The sequence below is a fragment of the Meriones unguiculatus genome, chromosome 10, assembly GCF_030254825.1.
Source record: "Meriones unguiculatus strain TT.TT164.6M chromosome 10, Bangor_MerUng_6.1, whole genome shotgun sequence".
In the NCBI taxonomy this organism is placed as follows: Eukaryota; Metazoa; Chordata; class Mammalia; order Rodentia; family Muridae; genus Meriones; species Meriones unguiculatus.
Genome location: NC_083358.1, coordinates 5,045,960 through 5,066,203, shown reverse-complemented (window position 1 = coordinate 5,066,203; position 20,244 = coordinate 5,045,960). Strand labels below are relative to the sequence as shown.

The following is a 20,244-nucleotide window of genomic DNA, read 5'->3' as shown; positions in this document are numbered from 1 at the left end:
TCACACAGACATAAATGCAGGCAAAAATACCAGTGCACATAAGATTACACACTTTTTTTTTTTTTAAGTAAACTATGAACCAGGCATGGTGGTGCATACTCATAATTCCTGGCCCTTGGGAAGCAGAGTCAGGTGGATCTCTGAGTTAGAGGCTAGCCTGGTGTACATAGTGAATTCTAGGCCAGCCATTGCTATATAGTGAGACCAAAAAACCAAAAAGTAAAAACAACAATTAAAAAACAAATTAGCCAGGTGTAGTGGTATACACCTTTAATCTGAGTACTCAGGAAGGCAGAGGCAGGCGGATCTCTGTGAGTTCAAGGCCAGCCTGGTCTACAAAGTAAGTGCAGGATAGCCAAGGCTACACAGAGAAACCCTGTCTCAAAAAAACAAAACAAAACAAAACAACAGCCAAAAAAATGAAAACCAACCTAACAAACTAGCTGTTTTACTGGTGACCATTACTCCCAGCATGGGGCCTGGCCTGGTGCCCTCGGGACGTTTCAGGAGAGTGCTGCCTACACCTTTCTCTCGGCCATCTTTCCAACAGGTTCTGCTGCAGACAAACCCCTACCATGTGGACTCACTACTGCAGCTCAGTGATGCTTGCCGCTTTCAGGAGGATCAAGAAATGGCTCGAGATCTCATAGGTGAGCCAGCTCACCTGGACCTGCCACGTGAGCGAGTGACTCCAGCTCTCGGACAAATGCTACTCCATGAGATAACAATAGAGTCTCATGGAGAGAAATAGAATTCATATGCCACAGGAGTCACTTGTGTAGAATGTGTACAATTTGTTGTTTTTAGCATATGCCAGTTGCACAGCCATCACCACACCTGCTACTGTGCTTTGCTACCGTTCTTGAAGTGTGGCTCATGCAAGCATGCGTGCAGCCTTTGTGTGGCTTTCTTCACTCACATCTTTATTACTCCTGTTGGAGCATGTATCACGCTTGCTCCCTGTTCACTGCTATATAATACTCTGTGTGTGTGTCGACAGAATTTTTGGTGTCTGTCATCAGTTGATGGATATTTAGGTTTTCTGGCTTTTGGAAATGGCGCTGCTGCGAATATACGTGTGTGGGTTTTGTGAGGATCCGTGTTGACAAACATGTGTGGGTACTTGGCGTTAGCACATCACAGTGTCAGTTGTATCTCCTTGCCTATGAGATATTTCCCTCTGGAGCTTACGGATACATGTTACAGTAAACTTAGAGCCACTAAGGAATGCCAGGGAAGTCCTGTATGTGCCCTCTCTCTTCCAGGGTCCTAGTTACATGCCCCCTTCTTCCTTGTTCTGAGTTGCTGGAGGAGTCACAGCCCCTGTGTGTGTGACGCCCTCCTCTGCTGTTTGTGGCCCACAGAGAGAGCGCTGTACAGCATGGAGTGTGCCTTCCATCCCCTGTTCAGCCTCACCAGTGGGACTTGCAGGCTGGATTACCGAAGACCTGAGAACAGGTGAGTCTGCTCCACTGGAGAGCAAGTAACGGGCTCCCCAAGGCACGGGAGCGCCTGCTGAGTTTAGCAGGAACAGGCAGTGCAAGGCCACCCCGTCCCTGAGGCTGAGTCAGGGTCTGAAGGTCCAAGGTGCCTTTTAAGCTTTGGTGTGTTCACAGCTGAACTGCAGAGGGCTGGTTCAAGGAACCAGGCATCTGACTGGTCCAAAATTAAATGTGTTCAAATTATCAGTGAGCCTGATTAGCCACAGAACAGTGAGATCTGGAATCATGCTGCCCATATGTTCGGAAGAAAAGGCCTGTTCCCGTGAGGTTAAGCTGCGCGCTTTGTAGTTGTGTCTCGTTCTCCTTAAATCTGAGATGAGCGCGGCTTTGGCTTGACTTCAGTGGTCATGCACAGCATGTTCTGCTTTCTGGGTTTCCTAAGCCCTGGGCACCCTCTGGTTTTAGTCCTGTGTGACTCCTTCTTCCTCCCTCACATCTGGTACTTTGCCTCTTGCTGTCCCTGCATTACCGCAGCAGGCAGTGCCCCACCTTAACCACAGCCATTGTCCACTCTCCTGCCCTGAGTGCTGGTTCTGGATCTCCTTCTCTGGGTTCCTGTTTATTGCTTTTTTCTCTTCTAGTTAAATTCATACTTTTTTGAAACAGGTTCTGAAATTAAGTCACCAGGATAACTAAGGCCACCCAGCTTTATGCATCCATGTGTAGTACTGCTAAAATTTGGGCATAAGTTAAGATTATAATTACATAGGTTTTAATTAACTTCCTTTAAATGGTAATCAGTAAACAAATAGCAAGAAGACAGGTTTTGCCAGGTCTGGTGGCACATGCATGCAGTACTGAGAAGCAGGCATCTCTTGAGGTCATCCTTGATTATACAGTAAGTTTGAAGTCAGTCTGGGGTACATGAGGTCTCCACCTAGGAAACCAGAAGAGAAAAAAGAAGGAAAGATGGGGTTCACATACGCTTGACTGTAGCCTAGCATCGTGGCACCTGTGTAAAAACTTGACATTCTGAAGCAGAAGATCTCTTGAGCCAAGGAGTTTAAGGTCAGACTTGGCCACATAGTCAGACCTTGTCTAAGCCAGAAAAGCTTGCTTTTCATGTGCAAGTACATTTTTAACTGAATAACGAGGAGCACGACCCTCCTCCAGACAGACATAATGCTCTCAAGCTCTGTATCTGGCCACTGAGGAAATGGCGTCTCAACCCAGAGGGTGGGTACGGTGCTGGGCCTCTCAGTTGTCCTGCTCTGTTACTTTTCTAATTCATGGGCAACTGTTTTTGATCTAGGAGCTTCTACCTGGCCCTCTACAAGCAGATGAGTTTCTTGGAGAAACGAGGGTGCCCACGTACTGCGCTGGAGTACTGCAAACTCATCCTGAGGTGAGTATTTGCTGTGGCTGCATGGCCACTTACCATCAGCCCCGAGGCCCCAGGTCTGTGGGGTTCAGCCATGACAACACTTCCTCTGTCTCCCTTGTTCTCCACTCCCTGCGCTGCTTCCGGAAGCCTTGAGCCTGACGAGGACCCCTTGTGCATGCTGCTGCTTATTGACCACCTGGCCTTGCGGGCCCGGAACTATGAGTACCTGATCCGCCTCTTCCAGGAATGGGAGGTATGTGGAAGCCATGGACTTGAAGGTGCAGCTTTTTCCCTTGCCTTTCTGATTCACGCCAGATGTGCACATCTGGGGGACCATCTTGTGATAAGATGGGGAGAGCAAGAGTTGGAGGTTGGGTAGATTCCCAAGGGCTTCCTGTTTTTTGGCCTTCTTGATACATCTGTTGAGCAGCTGTATGAGAGCCACTGCTCACAAGCCTACCCGGAGCATGTGTTCACAAACGTGTGTGCCAGCAGTGATGGTGAGTTGGGAAGAGCAAGACTCAGTGTGGTGCACACAGGAATTGCAAAGCAGAGTGCCATATGGAATTGACACGAGAGCCACAGCACACAGACCCACATCTGCAGAAGTCCTGGACAGACAGACATATACTCATTACCACTTGTGCCTTGCCAGACTTGCATATAAGTAAAAATCGAGGCTGGCCAGGCACCACACTGCTGCCATCTGGCCAGCTGCTGTGAATGCTAAGCCAACCTCGGGTGCTGGACAACACCAGGAGAGAAAATAGACTGTCTTCCTGTGGTTGTGCACATGTGTGGGAGTGACAATTTCAGGGTATTGGGTTAGCGACTGAGCCTTCAGACCAGCTCTGCCATTCTCCGTAATGCAACTGCTGGACAATTCAAAGGTGCGCGGGACCCGTGGCTGGTTCTTGAGAAGGGAGGTGCTGGGCTTAGTTGCTTCCAGCAGGGCCTAGAAAAGAAAAAAGGGGACAAGCCTTTGTTTTCTGTGTCTGTTTTTAAGTTTTTTTCACATACATATTTTTACATTAACAACAGCAACAAAAAAGATAAATCTTTTTGAGTTACATAGTGCTTAGTATAGTTGGCCAGGATATTTCGCTTCATGGGGTCTGGCTTTCAGAATCCCGGAGCTCATGAAAGCTTGGCTGCAGGAAATGCAAGTAGGGCTGCAGGGGAGCAGTCATTGTGGTTTATGTGGTTGTGGAATTCTGTGACGATGAAAATGGCTGTCAGGAAGGTGCCCACTGTGCAAGAATGAGGACATGAGTTTGGATCTCCAGAACCCACGTAAAAGCAGGGCATAGGGATGTGTGATGTAGCCAGTTACTGCAGGGCAGGTGCACTGCTGGCTGGCTGGCAGACGAGTGATAAGCTCTGGGTAGGCGAGAGGCTGTGTCTGAGAACCAGGGATGGCGCAGCAGGCACAGCACTTGGCAGCATGCCCAATGACCTGAGTTTGATTCTTGGAAGGAAAGAGCTGATTTCTGCAAGTTGTTCTTCACATGTGCTGTGGTATGCACGTGTACATACACACGCACAAATAAATAAATAACTTTTAAAAAATCTAAATACTGAAAGACTTTAGAGAACAGTTGTGGAAAGACACCAATATCAACCTTCAGCCCCTGCACTCATGTACAGGGTTTGTGCTCCATACATGCATAATAAAGAGACACAACAAATCATTTGTCTTCTCATAAACACGAAGAAGGAAAGGGAGGTCCTGGGAAAGCCTTGGAGGGTCGGTGCAATCAGATCCGGCTTTTGCTGGATTGACTTTGTGAGCCTTCTTCATGGACAGGCTTCCCTGCTTCTAAAGCCAAGAGCCTGCCAGAGTGGCAGCACCAGTCACCTGAGTGGCTGGTTCCTGCCTCTCTGTCTCTCGTCTATTTTGCATGTGGAAAATGGGTTTTCTTGTCAATTAAAGTGAGAGGCCCAGGAGGAAGCAGCTGTGGGGCCGGCCCGGTGTCCGCTGCACATCTGTAAACCACGTTTTGTCTTCAGGAGCTCGAGGCCCCAGACTTTGTTTCTCCATCCCTTATAGGCTCATCGGAACCTGTCCCAGCTCCCAAATTTTGCCTTCTCAGTTCCATTGGCATATTTCCTTCTGAGTCAGCAAACAGACCTACCTGAGCACGAGCTCACCTCTGCCAGGCAGCAGGCTTCCCTTCTGATACAGCAGGCGCTCACTATGTTCCCTGGAGGTGAGTGCCACCTCTTGTCATCCTCCTGGGGACTGACTGCAGATCAGCCCTCCACTGAGGACTGCATTCCCTCAGTGGCTAAAGACCTGCTGTGGTTCTAGTTAGACAGCTAGTCCACCTAGCTCAGTTCTAGTTAGACAGTTAGTCCACCCACTCTAGTTCCTAGTTAGACAGCTAGCCTACCCACTCTAGTTCCTAGTTAAACAGTCCACCCAGCTCAATTCCCAGTCACACAGCTAGTCTACCCACCTTAGTTCTAGTTAGACATCTAGTCTACCCATTCTAGGGAACCTACTACAAGCTTGTTGAAGGGTGAATGGTAAGAGAGACAGCTGTCTTCGTTAGGATTCAGTTTCAGGAGAGCAGGGCATTTTCCGGAACACACAGTGTGTTGGATGGCCTTTGGTACCAGAGGAAGAAATAAGTAGCATTTAGAAAGGCCTTTGGCTAGCCCAAAGGCAGTTCGGAGGGCGTTGGCCATGAGTAGCTAAGAGGAGGCCTCCTGTGCAGGCGTTCTCTCAGGCGTGTGGCCAGGAGAGGGAGGAGATCCGTTACTTGTTCAGACATTTCCCAAGAGTTTACACAGAGCGACACCGGCAACAGAGTGTGGGGCCAGCTGCTCTTCTGTTACAAAGTCCCAGAACTGGTACCACATTGTACATTCTGACTTCCTTGAGCCTTGGCCAGAACTCTGCCTACCAGCCAGACCTGGCAGCCTCGGACAGAAAGAGTGTGTATTTGCTGAGCCAGTGACAGTCAGTTCCATCACTTAGAAGCTGCCTCTGATGTAGCTAGCAGTGCCTTTTCTGTTGTGGACCAGCTAGAGAGGCATAGACTGGGAGCAGGCACCCCCTCCTCGCAGGCTGCTGCGCATGTCCCCCAGCATCACAGAAAGAACTGTGTTGTGGTAGATTAGCAGCGTGCAAGCTGTTTAGAGAAGCTGGCACTTATGTGAACAGCGCTGCATGCAGGGAAGGTCCAGGTAGGCTCTTTGTTACCAGACCACTGATCTAAGCCTGGTCCCTACAGAGCTATTAGCTCTTGCAGGGCAGTCAGCCCCACTCTCTCTAGTCTACCTTCAAGTCTGACCTCCATGTGATCGAGAGGTGACAGGCAACTCTTCCTGGATAGTGGTGGGACAAGAGTCAGCCGGACATGCGTCCCTTCCCCAGAGTTCAGAGGTGCCGTGGAGCCTAGCGTGAGAGACTCAGCCTAGGAAGATTTATAAGTGGTAGTTACAGTGACCCCTGGCTCCCCAGCCCTTTACCTCAGGAGCACTTAAGTGGTGTATATGACAGGGATGCATAGACCACTTCCAGTGTCTCTTCTGCCATGGCACTGGGAACCAGCACAAGGGCTGCACAATACATGGAGCCTTTTCCTTTTTTTGCAGTTCTTATGCCATTGCTGGAGTGTTGCAGTGTGCGGCCTGATGCAACAGTCTCAAACCACCACTTCTTTGGGCCAGATGCTGAGATAAGGTAAAGATTGCTGCAGATGTGAGACTTTAGGCACGGTTCCCCTCACCTTTAAGGAACAAGAGGAGCCTGTCCTGGGAGACTAATACCCACCCAGAGTAGTGAAGGAAGGCCCTGGAGCCCACTTCCATATGCAACACAGCTCCCCTCTGTGTGGCCGTGAGGAGCCTCTAGTCTGAAACATGAGATTCACAAGATTCTTCCTTACAACATTTGGGGGCAGGGCATGAAGCCAGGAGACACAGACCATGTGAGGAAGGTGGAGGTTCATGACCTTTACTATCATTTACTTTTCCCAGAGTTCTATATTGTCATATTTCTTATGAACAAGAAAAAAACACACAGAAGGAAAGAATATATCATGGCTCCCCAGCATGCCCTCAGCAGCAGCTGGAGGTCATCTTTGGCTTCTGTTCCACACAGAACACTAATTCATATGGTTGTTTTTTTTTTGTTTTTTTTTTTTTCCACATTTCTGACAAGTGATTTGTGCTACTAAACTCAAGCCATAAGAAGTGTGCCAAGCCAGGCAGTGGTAGCACACACCTTTAATCCCAGCACTCAGAAGGCAGAGGTAGGCGGATCTTTGTGTTTGAGGCCAGCCTGGTCTACAGAGTGAGTTTCAGGTCAGCCAAGGCTACACAGAGAAACCCTGTCTCAAAAAAAAAAAAAAAAAAAAAAGAAGAAGAAGAAGAAGAAGAAAAGTGTGCCCAACTACTCAGAAGGTGGAATGTCCCTGGTCAGCAGCTGAGGGATAGATAGCCTGCTTTGCTCCAGGGCTTTAGGCTTTTCCTGGAAGTCCTTTGCCCACCATGGCACTGACAAAGGTCCACTTGAATTCTCGCTCTTCCACAGCCAGCCCCCTGCCCTGAGCCAGCTGGTGAGTCTGTACCTTGGGAGGTCACACTTTCTTTGGAAAGAACCTGCTACTATGAGCTGGCTGGAGGAAAACGTCCGTGAGGTTCTGCAAGCAGTGGATGCTGGGGACCCTGCCGTGGAGGCCTGCGAGAACAGGTGAGCTGAGTCTGACAGATACATTAGCACCTAGCTCCGAGAGGGCACCCTGCTGACAGGAGGTCCTGAGCATGGATGGCTGCTGCTATCCACACAGGGCTGTAGAGGGTTGTGTGGCTGTTATATACCCTTGAAGTTTTGTTCAGTTTGTTTCTGCTTTTGTGCTCTGTTTCCATATTTTCATGGTGATAGCTCTTTTTACCCTTCTTGACAAAAAAATGGAGCCAAAAGGAACCAGAGCAAGCTGCTGGCCCCTTTCCTGCATGTAGGGTCTTCTGTTGCTGGGGCTGCATTTGAGAAATGGCCGCTTTGCCCATTTGTGCAGTTTTGTTCGTGGTCCTCATCAGTGTCCTGCTCTGGGGCCAGCGACAGCCGGGCTGGCTGGTTCTGAGGGTTCTGCTCTGTCCTGGCTATGTCATCTCCCCGAACCATGGAAAGGAGGTCCATGAGGCCAAATTCTAGACTATCTGGGGAGGTGAGAAGAGAAAGTACTATTGCTTCCAGCCCTCTCAGTCTTATGGGTACTGTGTGGGCTGGATGCTTCTCCCTGCACTGTTTCTCAGCCCCATGACCAGCAGGAGGCAAGCCCCATTCAACAGCAGTGAGGAGTAACACACCCAGGGATTCCATTGTGGACACACACTCAGTGTCACCAGCCTACCACAGCTCTCCCCACTTTCATTTCATGGATGAAGGGACAGATATCAGGCCGAGCTAGAGTTTCCTTATCAGAGTCTACTTTTGCCACAGGGGTATGGGCTGGTGGCACAGCTTCCACCCAGGAGTGACATGGGAGGCCTTACCAGAAGCCAGTTCCTTCTGGGTATTCCTCAGGGTGCATGTGGGTGACATGCATTGTGGGTTCAATGGATCAGTTTCTCCGCTGTTGCCTCCTCTGACCACAGGCGGAAAGTGTTGTACCAGCGTGCACCCAGAAACATCCACCGTCATGTGATTCTCTCTGAGATCAAGGAAGCTGTTGCTGCTCTTCCCTCGGTAAGAGAAAGGTGCTGAAAATGGGGGCTTTGTGGTGTGCCGCGGACAGAATCGCCACCCACAAATTGGTCTGCATGCCAGGTGGAGCTGGAATGGGTCCAAGAGGGCTCTTCTCCTCGGCCAGTTTCTCTGGGTCTTCCTCACTGTGTTATTGCCTCAGTGAGCTATTATTCCAGCATGGTGTCACACCCTCTGAGGGAGACCTGGCCCTTCCTCACAGACCTTGCAGCAATAGTCACATAGCTGAAGAGCCCTGGCTCTACTTTCACATATCCCTGTGTTTTCTGTTGGCAATCTGGGTGTGAGCCAAAGCTGGACCAGTTGGAAAAGCAGCAGCTCAGCAGGACCCAGTCCATGGTCTGCAGTCAGAAGAGTCATTTGTGACATGAATATAGGTAGTGGCACCTGTGTAAAATGCCCTTTGCCCTGCATCCCACTGACAGGGCAAAATGTCATACACGTTCCCCTGACTGTTCTCTGGGAGAGCCTGTTCCTAGTTCAGCTGGAACAGAAACAGCCACTTCTGCCAGGTGATGTGGCTGCCTCCTGGAAGATGGGTCAAGTCTGGGCTGAGACCAGCTGAAGCTTGGGAAGGCAGAGGCTGCCTGCTGTTCTCCATAATCTCTGTTTTGTGTCTCCTCCTAAAGGATGTGACCACACAGTCTGTGATGGGGTTTGACCCTCTGCCTCCCCTGGACACCATCTACTCGTACGTCAGACCAGAAAGGTACCTTTCTTGCTTTGTCCTCGCACCCACACAAACCCACTTTGGTACTCTTTGGGCTCACTGGGGTTGCCCTTATAGACTAGAAGGAAAAAGGAAAACAGGCTAAAAGGTCCAGTCCACACAGGAGTAGGGAGACCCGTTGGAACATGGAGCTGCCTCTGAGTCCACCAGAGGTCTGCACACATCCCTGTAGGTTTGGTGGCAGGTTGAGAAGTGCAGTGGGAAGCAGAAGGAGCCACCTGTGACCTGGTGCACACAGATAGCAGCCTAGGACCCAGAGATAAGCATTGGGTCAAGTCTGCATAAGAACCCATGCGAGAGCGACTAAGGACATGCCTCAGCTGCTTTGTAGAAAGATGTGCTCATCCAGACAGAGGGTGGCAGCTGGCACTCTGCTGTGTGCAAAGGCCTCTTCCTAGAGTAGAGTGTCAGGTCCAGTGAGTGCCGAAGGCAGGCTCGTGTGGCTGAGCCAGAATGGGGTCATGCATTATAGGGAGCCTGATTCCCAGGCCACCATGTGCATGTGCGCAGGTTTTACAGTCATGAAGAACTCATTTCCCGTGCCTCCTGCCCTCACAGTTGTCTCCATGGTCCATCTTAAGCCAGGAGCACAGGCCTTGAGAGCATGAGTAGAATGACTCCCCTTAAAGGGTTAGATGTGGACCCAGAACCGTCCCGACATCTGTCACAACTGGCCACCTTGGCCTTTGCTCTGCCCGTGTAGTCCCCAGATGCAAGTGTGGTGACAGCTGAGCAGCACCCCCTGCAGAGACCTCCCTGGGCTGCCCTGACCTTTCCTGCTTGCCCAGCCTTCGGGTACTTTAGTCACCTTTTCTTCTTTCCATGTGACCTAGCAGGCGAGGTCCCTAAAGAGCCAGCACTCTGGGACACTTTGCCCCTCCTTTCCTCATTGCCCTCGGTGGCCACAGCTCCACCCTAGGCTGGTTAGTAGTCATCACTGCATACCCAGATCCTGATCTGCACTTTAGGGCCTGGAGCTGTAGCTCCACTCAGAGGCTGCCTGTCCCCAGCAGTCGGAAGCTTGGGTAGAGACAGCTGACAGTGTCTGCTGACCTTCTTTTCAGGTTGAGTCCAGTCAGCCACGGAAACACAATCGCTCTCTTCTTCCGGTCGTTATTGCCAAACTACACCACAGAGGTATGTTGATTGAACACATTGGTCTTTCCCTCCCAAGTTGATATGGGCAAGTCCTGCTCAGGGTGGATGCAGGAACGGCTGAGCCTGAGCCTGCCAGTGGTGCCATGCTTAGGAAGTGGGGATGTGGCCTGCTGGAACTGCAGTAGCCATTCCAAGGTGAGTGGTGTGAGGGTCACGGTAGGTTGGCTCTGGTTAAATGTGTGCGTCTGGCCTTCTAGAGCTTCATCTTCTGGGCAGGAACCTTGGGAGGGGACAGGACCATTCCTGGGTCTTAAGCTGCTTCAGACTTCGGAGCCCTGGATCTCAAGTCTGTAGACAGCCTCCACTTAGATATGTCTCATTGTTCAGGGGGAGAGGCTGGAGGAAGGAGTGGCCAGGGGTCCGAACCGCAATCAAGGCTTGAACAGGCTGATGTTGGCCGTACGTGACATGATGGCCAACTTCCACTTCAACGACCTGGAGGTGCCTCGGGAGGACAATCCTGAGGGCGAGGGGGACTGGGACTGACCTGTCCAGATGCTGTGCCCGAGCTGTGCAATTATGTTCCTGATTTCTTTTCTGGTTGGAATTGACCAGTTCCCTGAGTAGAAATGCTGACCATGTCATTTCCCTGTGTCTCTTGTTTTCCCTCGAATGGGTTATGCTCTGCTGTGAGTGCTCTCAAAAATAGTTCAGGAGCAGTGAGCCCTACACTAGGTACACCCTGTTGTGTAGAATTTGCAACATAGTGCAGAGAAAGGGCTTGCTCCAGAGTCCCCAGTGTGAGGACCCTTTGTGCTCCTTCCTAGAGGGCACTGAACCACCCAGCATGTTTGCAGTGGTGGGAATTAAACCCGGGCCTGGCATACCATCTACCACTGACTGACAGTCCCAGCCTAGGAACTTTATCAGAAAACTTGGAGGTCTGGAAATATGTCTCAGTCGGTAGACTGCTTGCTTAGCATGCACAAAGCTCAGGATTCAATCCCAGCACAATACAAACCAGGGGTGGTACTGGCCATCTGTAATCTCAGTACCCATGAGGCAGAGAGAGGGGCAAGAGGATTACGTCATTGCTCTGTAGTGAGTTCAAACACAGCCTTACCTACAGGAGACCCCATCTCTGAGGGGGTAGGGCCACGAGGGACCTAGAATTAGAAGAGAAGCCAAAGAAGCAAGTTTGAGGCAGAAAATTGTCCTAGGCAGATCAGGGATACTTTATAGAGATTAAAGGGTGTTTGATCTAGGGAGGAGTGGGGAGGCCTGACCAAGAGCCCCAGTCCAGTGCAGGGACAGAGGCCCATGTCTCATAAGCTGTGTGAGTGTGGAAAGGTCCAGGCTACTGAGATGTTATAGGCTGTGTCAGGTGTCTCCTGGGCAGCTCTGACCAGCTGTGCCTGGAGAGCAGGGTCTTGGCTGAAAGACTGCCAGTCTTGGTCCATTGCTTGCTTCCTGAGAGTTCAGATATTGTTTCAGACATCACTGGATGCATCTGGTGTGGACTAGGTACAAATAAAGCATGCTTCAGGAATGTCCTGAGGGCCATCAAAATGGCCCAGTGAGTAAAGGTACTCGCTGCCAACCCTGATGACCTGAATTCAATGCCTAGGGACCATATGGTGGATGGAGAGAGCTAACACCTATAGGTTGACCTCTGACCTCCACACACAAATTGTGGCATGTACACACCAAATAAATGGAAAAGGGGCAGCTTGGGGTTAAAAGCCCTTGCTGTGTTGGCTGCTCCTGCAGAGGACCAGGGTTTGATTTTAAGCAACCATGGTGGGTGGCTCACAACCATCCATAATTCCATCTCCAGCCTACAGACATATACAGAAATAAAAAAAAATTTTTTAAAAAGCAGGTTTCCATAAGGGCCCTGGGGCAAGGGGCCCAGGCCACTGCCCCCAGCACAGAACATCGAGGGCTGAGTTGTACCCACCCAGAGTCGGCCTAAATGTCACAGCCCATTTCTAAGCTGGCCATTTGCAGGGGGAACTCTGTTCAACATAACTGCCTGGTGAGAGTCACATGTCGCGTGAATTGGTGCTGCATCTCTGTTTTTTCTCCAGCACGAATTGGCAAGGCCATGGAGTCTGGATACAGGTTCTACTACTTGTGCTTGTGGGTCAGCAGGGGCCTGGGGAGGGCAGGCCTGAGGGCACAGCCCCTACCAGTTGCCTCACCTACTCCTGGGTTTGTTGGGAGAACAGTCCTGGGAGGGGGTACTGTTGAGATGGTTCTAATTCAGTGTCTGAATTCCAGTTTCCAAGTTGGAATGCCTGTGGTGAGTTTCTGCTAAGGGGAGGAGGGATTGGCTAGGAATGGGTTTGTGTTCTGGAAATGACAAGCAAGCACAGAAAACCTGGCATCCTGCCTCTTCCTTTCAGCAGCTGTAAGTTCATCCAGATGAGGATGTGATATCTGGAGCTGCCGCAGCTATTCTACAACCACGAGGCAATGAACTCCAAAGTGAAGAGCCAGTGTACTAGGAACAGTGAAGCAGACGATGCCCCAGGCCTCCGGGAGACTTCCGGCCTCCGGGAGACTTTCTGCCCCCAGGCCTGTTCCCGAGAGGCCAGGATGATCGGCTTCACAGGTGTTCAGACTCAAGTAATTGTCAACTGAATCCATTTCTAATGGTGAAAAATAAAAAAACAGTCACTCACATCATCTGTGGATCATCGGGAAAAGTAACTTTTTGAGACAAGGTCTAAACGTGTAGCCCTCAATGGCCTGGAGCTTGCTATGTAGACCAGGCTGGCCACAGAGACCCACCTGCCTCTGCCTCCCAAATGTTAGGGTTAAAATCGTGTACCACCACACCTAATCTGCATGTCATCTAAGAGCTTTAAAGTCCGGCCTGCCGCCCAGGGCGGTGATAGTGTACCCCGCTCCTCCCTGGGCCCTCCTCAGTCCCAGCAGGAGGTGCCTGCCTGTGTACCCCTGTGCAGAATTGTTGGTTATTGTGCATTTTTGTGTAGTCAGGGAGAAAGCCTGTTTGCTGCCTCCCGGAGAAAGTTCAGAGGAAATGAATGACTTTCAAACGAAGACATGGTGGCTGGCCTTTTGGACTTTTGTTTTACCGCGTGTACAGGCGTTTGCCTGAGCGTGTGTCTGCGCCATGCGCACACAGTACCCATAGAGGCCAGGACAGGGCGGACAAAAAGGACGTTGGATCCCTTGGGACTGGAATCAAAAAACATCTTAATTTTTTGTCTATTTGATTTTCAAGACAGTGTTTCTCGGTGTAGCCCTATCTCTGTAGACCAGGCTGGCCTCAAACTCACAGCAGAGCTGCCTGCCTCTGCTTCTGGGATTAAAGGTGTACGCCCCTTCCACCCAGCTATCACAAACATTTCTTAGTCACCATGTGGTTGATGGAAATCAGACCTGGGCCCTCTGTGCTCTTCACCACCGAGCCATCTCTTCAGCCCCAGGCATGAGCTTCCTGAGAAGCTGTCTGTCCTGTGTGACCAGAGCCGGAAGGGACAGTTCACACTACCCAGGGCTTTGCAGATCTGAGGGAAGCACTGAGCCTCTCTCCAGTGGGCCTGCATGTTGGAGTGGGCCTGCATGTTGGAATGCAGGCTGCTTTTTGCTTCATGAAGACAACCCCTCAGGTAATCTATAGGTAATGCCCACTGCTAAGTAGGTACTTAGTAGTAGAACTAATGGCACTCCTATGTGTCATTTGTCTTGTATGTTTCCCAGGGCCACTGAGAAATCAAACTTGAAGTATAATTAGGCTTAGAGTATTCAGCCCCACCACAGAATAGCACAAGCTGCCTTTCTAGCTCTGCCTTACTGTTCCCTTCTCTGAAGGTTCTAGCACTTGTGAGTTTGCAATCCAAATGAGTCCCATGGCATGGTCACCCTACTCTCCACCCATCAGCCGGGTCTTGCCAGGGAGGATGTGGCTGCCTCTGGCAGACTGTTTGGTCGTCCTGCCCTTTGAAGTCAGATTATCCGGAGGGTGCGCTGTGGCTATCTCAAAGACTTCATTCTGAAGCCAGACAAATGAGCATGTCTGAAATGTGACAGCACAGGAAGTCAGGGCAAGGAGCTCTTGCTCTTTCATGTCCCAGGAGTGAGAAGTGGCCTGCACTTACAGGGTTGTATGGGCATCATGTGGCCAGCTGTGGCAGAGGCCCTCCTGCCTCCACAGCCATGGCTCTATGCACCCCGCCGACCTGGGGCCCTTCTCTAGAAGCAGAAGGCCCAAGTTGTGGGCAGCAGACAGCAGGGAGGAGTGTGGCAATGTGAGCTCCCACCTCTGTAAAGGCTTTTGTGCAGACATAGGGCACGCAGGGCCGCTCTCTCATCCTCTACCTGAGGTGTGAACGCAGTTTGTAAAACATGTCCACCAGTCTGGGAAATGGTTTGGCTGGATCTGCTAAGGCTGAAGATGGACCCTGCGCCCGCAGTGTTCGGTCGGTGGGTATTGCTCAGCATGAGCACACGCCTGCGTCTGCTTGGGGGTGCGCCCAAGACCCACCTGCAGCACTGATGGTGGTAAGGTCGGCCACAATCCGCAGATGTCCAGCCTGACTCATCCATATGGCGCACACACGTAACCTGAGTGCTGTAATTACCCAAGTAACGGTGACTCCTAGTATGAACAAAGTATAAACCGGAAGATTCTGTTTTATACAATGTTCTATGACAGACAAAACTAGTGCATAGTGCTGAGGCCCAGGAAGGGCCCAACACAACTCTGCTGTAAGTTGTATTTTTTTTATCCACCTAGGAAGGTAGTCCTGACCATTCTCAGCTTGGAGCATGTCCCTTTTTATATTTGTCATCTACTGTGGGGTTGCTAAGTGAAAACAGTAAGTGCAAAATGCAGATGTAAGAAACTAACAAGCTGGGCATGGTGGCGCATGCCTTTGATGCCAGCACTCAGGAGGCAGGTGGATCCCTGGTCCACAAAACAAGTCCAGAACATCCAGGGCTACACAAAGAAACCCTGTCATGAAAAACCAAAAATAAGACTAACATTGGTTAGTGGATGCTCACATAGTTCATGTGTGTTTTCACAGTCACTGTGCTGTGGGTACCTGTGACCAGAGGATGCCACGCGTTGCCGAGAGACAGAATGGGCGGTTAGCTGGGCATGATGGTGTGCCCACCTTTAATCTCAGCACTCTGGCAGCAGAGGTAGGCAGAGGTATGTTTCAGGCTAGCCTGCACTACCAAGTGAGCTCCAGTTCAGGCGAAGTCAGACCCTATCTCAAAATAACATGACCTTTTAACCGAGTATTAACACGCACTGAAAGTGCACTCCAGCCAGCTCCTGCCCCTAACTCCCCTGCTGCCTTTCTTGCTGTATTTTCTTCACCCACGTATGGAAGGGGACACCCTGTGCTAATGAGAAGGCACTGGGTCCCACGGAGCCAGCCCAGCAGTGGCCTGATACCACCCCTGCGTGCTGCCCTGACCACCATGAACAGTCACATGCCCCGCTGCTGGCCTAAGAGGCCGGAGACAGAGATCTGCCCTGCTGTGGTTCCTGGCTCCAGGCCTAGCATGTGCTCCACAGCGGAAATCAGAGTCCTCAAGGGAAGGACTTTGCCCTGGGGAGTTTGGGGGGGGGGGGGTCCATGAGAGTAAGAAAAGATAGAGAATGCTGCTAGATAGCCTTAGGGTCCCCTCTAGTCAGTCAGCTCCCAGGAAGTGACAAGCTTCACGCCACACCCAGAACTGTAGCTAAAGGGGGCTTCAGCAAGCCTGGAGCCTTGAGGGCCATGGCGTGGCCTTAGTCCTGGCAGAGCTCGTCTGAGCCCATTGGTATAGGGCTCTTGTCTACGTCAGCCCTGCCTATAGTTCCTGTGGTTGCTGCCGGTTGTGAAAGTTCTCCTTGGTCGAGCCCCTAAAGCTACATTGACATCAGTAGCTGGGTTGGTGCTGTTCGTACACATCCTCTGCTTCAGGTACAAATGCCACTGCCCTTGGCATGCTTGTAATGGAGAGTTGTGGTGAGGGTGAAAGGTGGGGGTGCCTAGTCCACAGCCTGTGACTGCTACAGGCAGAGCATCATGGGAGAGGGCGGAGGTAGTGGACATCACAGGAAAGTGACTTTGAGAAGGGCTTGGCAGTTTAGGTAGGGCCACACAGGCAGGTCCTGGTAAGAGTGGATGCCTGAAAGGGACTTGGCAAGTCTGCAGGGCCCTGAGCACAAAGGGAGATGCCGTGTCCTGTGTGCGACTGCAGCTGGGTTTCCCAGCATCCCCGCACAGCTTCTGCCCCCTAGAGGCAGTCCGAGGGGCTGGGCACTTAGGCACATGCCCATCATGTGGCCACCCTCAGGGGAAGGGCCTCTGCGGACAAGTTAAAAGATTCAGAGAAACGCTCCATTCTTCCCCAGACCTCAGCCCACCCTGGCTTGGGGAGGCAGGGGACCAGACAGAGGCAAGTGACTAAGAAGGTGGGAGGCATCGGCTTTAAAAATGTCAGTACCTGGGCCAGTTCTCAGGAAGAGGCAGGGAGAGCAGCAGCAGGCTGGGCTCAGAGTACTAGCCAGGCAGTGTCTAGACTGCCTATGCCATGACTAGGCTGCCTTGTCCAGCTGGAAAGAGTGCCCAGATGGAAAGAGGCAGGTGTGAGGGGTGTCAGAGCCCCTCCGACGACACCATGGGCTGAGGAGGATGCTGGGAAGCTGATACCCTTCAGAGCCGGAGCCTCCACTAGCTGCCTCCTACTTCCCAGACAAGACTATGCCCACTCCGGGGCCCCAGAAGAGGCTTCTGGGTTCACTCAACACCACCTCCAGGGCCACCCCGCACCTTGGACTGGCATCCAACCAGACAGAGCCTTGGTGCCTGCAGGTGTCTATCCCGGATGGCCTGTTCCTCAGCCTGGGGCTGGTGAGTCTTGTAGAGAATGTGTTGGTCGTGATAGCCATCACCAAGAACCGCAACCTGCACTCGCCCATGTATTGCTTCATCTGCTGCCTGGCCCTGTCTGACCTCATGGTGAGTATAAACATCATGCTGGAGACCACCATCATCCTGCTGCTGGAGGCAGGCGCCCTGGTGACCCAGGCTGCCCTGGTGCAGCAGCTGGACAATGTCATTGACGTGCTCATCTGTGGCTCCATGGTGTCCAGCCTTTGCTTCCTCGGTGTCATTGCCATAGACCGCTACATCTCCATCTTCTACGCACTGCGCTATCACAGCATTGTGACCCTGCCCCGGGCACGACGGGCCATCGTGGGCATCTGGGTGGCCAGCATATTCTCCAGCAGCCTCTTTATCACCTACTACAAGCACACGGCCGTGCTCCTCTGCCTCGTCACCTTCTTCCTAGCCATGCTGGCTCTCATGGCAGTCCTGCATGTCCACATGCTCACCCGAGCGTGCCAGCATGCTCAGGGCATCGCCCAGCTCCAGAAGAGGCAGCGCTGCGTCCGCCAAGGCTTCTGCCTCAAGGGCGCCATCACCCTCACCATCCTTCTGGGCATTTTCTTCCTGTGCTGGGGCCCTTTCTTCCTGCACCTCTCACTCATCATCCTCTGCCCTCAGCACCCCACCTGCGGCTGTATCTTCAAGAACTTCAACTTCTTCCTCATTCTCATCATCTTCAACTCCATCGTTGACCCCCTCATCTACGCTTTCCGCAGCCAGGAGCTCCGAGTGACAATCAAGGAAGTGTTGCTGTGCTCATGGTGAGCAGGGAGGTGGCCTTTAGCTCATGGCCAGGGCACTGGGGAGAGGGTGACAGTGGTACCCAGTGGCCTGCATCCTGTGAGACCAGATACTTATCTCTCCTCCCCGATCTCCATGTGTCCAGGCATGGACTAGGTGAACTTTAAAATAGAAACACAAACTGCCTGGGACCAGAACAAAGGGTCATTATGACCTCAGGGGTCACCCACCCCATGGCAGCTGTGGGAAACGGAGGAAGCAGGGGGTGGGAACTGTGGCCCTGAGTGAGCTTCACCTCTACACACTGACAAAGCAACTACCACCCGGCCCTTCAGGTCACTCAGGCTGGGCTCTCTACTGTTGCTGGGATGGATAGGAAGTTCCTGAATTAAAAGAATGACAAGAGCCATGGAGGAGCACTGGTCCTGGTGAGGGCTTCTGAAAGGGAGATTTGTGGCTAGGAAAATCCAGCCTTAGCCATGCAGTAGGCTCTGTAAGGAAGTGAGGCCCTTTCTCAACGAAGGGACCAGAATTGTAGAATGTACGTCTTGCATGGGGGTCTGCACATCTGCACAGGAGGTGTGGCTCATGGGAATCCCGAGAGGTGGGGACCCAGCTGCTCACACCCAAAAGCTCCCCCAGCCAGTGCCTTCTCTGTTGGCCTATCATCGACCACAGCCTGTGGCTCTGGGCCAAGAAGCAGTCAAAATGCTAAACTCAGATGGCTCCTCTGCACCACCTTCCCTAGCTCTGTCCAGAAGTTGCTAGAAGTGTGGGTGGGAGAAGGGCAGTGGCAGCAGCCATGTTTGGGAGTCTCAGAAGTGGTGGCTGCCTGCCTGAGTTAGGAACCATGGTCCCAAAGGGCACTAAGGACCCCCACCAGATCCCCTTGGCTGCCTCTATATGACTATAAACCCCAGAACAGAGCAAGGGGCTATGGGTTCAAAAGCCCCCGCTTGCCTTGGTGGTAACAAGCCTCAGTTCAGGCTACTTCCAGCTCAACCACACACAGCAGCAGGACCACAGTCTCAGCCCCTGATGTGACCCGTCTGTAACCTGGGCCAGAGCCTGTCCCTTTCCTGCCCCCATTGGTGTAGCACCTTCATCCAGCTCTGAGGAGCCCACAGCTGGAGCTGCCCTGAGGCACTGTGGGGTAGATCAGGGGCTGGGATCTATTTGTGCCAAACACTGCCCTTCTGGGGGGGGGTGTCAGTGCCCTGCCATGATGTCAGCACTCTGCCAACATTGGAGAATATTTAGACAAGGCCTCTCAGGATAGAGGATGGCACCTCCTCAGAGCTCAGGGGAGTGGCACCTGGGGTGAACCGCACAGCTTGCTGCTGCGAAGTGCCAGATCTCTGGGCCTCTCTCCTGCTCCGACCTGGGGCTCCTGCTGCAGAGCCCCATACCTTGGTCCCCCACAGATGCTGAGCATTCTGTTGTCCTCCTCCTCAGGGTGGCCTCAGACTGGGCTGAGATGCCCTCAACCTCCTCCACGTCAGGAAGTGGCACCAGGCCAGGGCCTGGGCACACTCTCAGCTGCAGCCCTGCTGGACTGGGGTTGGAAGCTGGTTCCCGGCAAGGCCAGCCTCTGCTGGGAGACAGGCCCATGAGTCAGCCCTTCTCCTGGCACCATAGCTCCCTGGAGACATGGGTAGCGCTGGCCTGGCCTGACGTCATCTGGAAGGGAGGCAGCCCAGGCCTCTGGATGCTTCCAGCCACCTTCCCTGTCCAGACAAGGAGACAGAGCCAGATGCTCACCCAGTACTTCTTGAACCAGGCCAGCTGGAAAGCAGCCACAGAAAGCCACATCGTGGACACATTGTGGGGGAGGGGCATCTCTTGAGAACAAAAGACCCATTTCTAAACTCAGCTAACTTGGAAGCTTATCATCAGAGAAAGTTGTATGCGCAGCCACTGTACCCGGCACACACCGTGCAAACTGGACAAAGGCATCTGCAGGTCGTTTTTAATTGCTGGTGTGAAACGAACGTTTGTGGACCAGCCGTGTGTGTGTGTGTGTGTGTGTGTGTGTGTGTGTGTGTGTGTTAGCACTGTCTCAGGCCCTTCCAGAAGGAATTCCTGCCATTGAAACATCAAAAAGTTCTTGTAAGGTGTCACTCCGGAGGAATATTAAATCAGCGTGTGTGTGAACCCATCGCACATCCTCTTCTGATCGGTTGACTCTGCCCTGAGGGAGCCCGCCCTGC

General features: G+C 52.1%; 2 protein-coding genes across 9 annotated transcripts in view; both read left to right on the top strand.

Moving 5' to 3' along the window:
• The window catches only part of Tcf25 (transcription factor 25), a 29,631-nt gene extending 16,570 nt beyond the window's left edge, over positions 1 to 13,061 (top strand). The window contains exons 8-20 of one of the 8 annotated variants that reach the window (XM_060391814.1): positions 551 to 650; positions 1,365 to 1,458; positions 2,755 to 2,847; positions 2,974 to 3,079; positions 4,877 to 5,036; positions 6,430 to 6,517; positions 7,370 to 7,528; positions 8,434 to 8,524; positions 9,172 to 9,251; positions 10,337 to 10,409; positions 10,758 to 10,871; positions 12,654 to 12,675; positions 12,782 to 13,061. In XM_060391814.1, the coding sequence (XP_060247797.1) occupies positions 551 to 650; positions 1,365 to 1,458; positions 2,755 to 2,847; positions 2,974 to 3,079; positions 4,877 to 5,036; positions 6,430 to 6,517; positions 7,370 to 7,528; positions 8,434 to 8,524; positions 9,172 to 9,251; positions 10,337 to 10,409; positions 10,758 to 10,871; positions 12,654 to 12,675; positions 12,782 to 12,801 (1,200 nt within the window). In that variant the 3' untranslated portion in view covers positions 12,802 to 13,061. The other 7 variants (XM_060391818.1, XM_060391817.1, XM_060391816.1 and 4 more) reach the window with 7 other exon arrangements.
• A 665-nt stretch (positions 13,062 to 13,726) lies between these two features.
• Positions 13,727 to 20,238, top strand: Mc1r (melanocortin 1 receptor). The gene has a single exon (XM_060391819.1). The coding sequence runs from the start codon at positions 17,105 to 17,107 to the stop codon at positions 18,056 to 18,058; it is 954 nt and encodes a 317-aa protein (XP_060247802.1). The 5' UTR covers positions 13,727 to 17,104; the 3' UTR covers positions 18,059 to 20,238.
• The last annotated feature ends 6 nt before the right edge of the window (positions 20,239 to 20,244 follow it).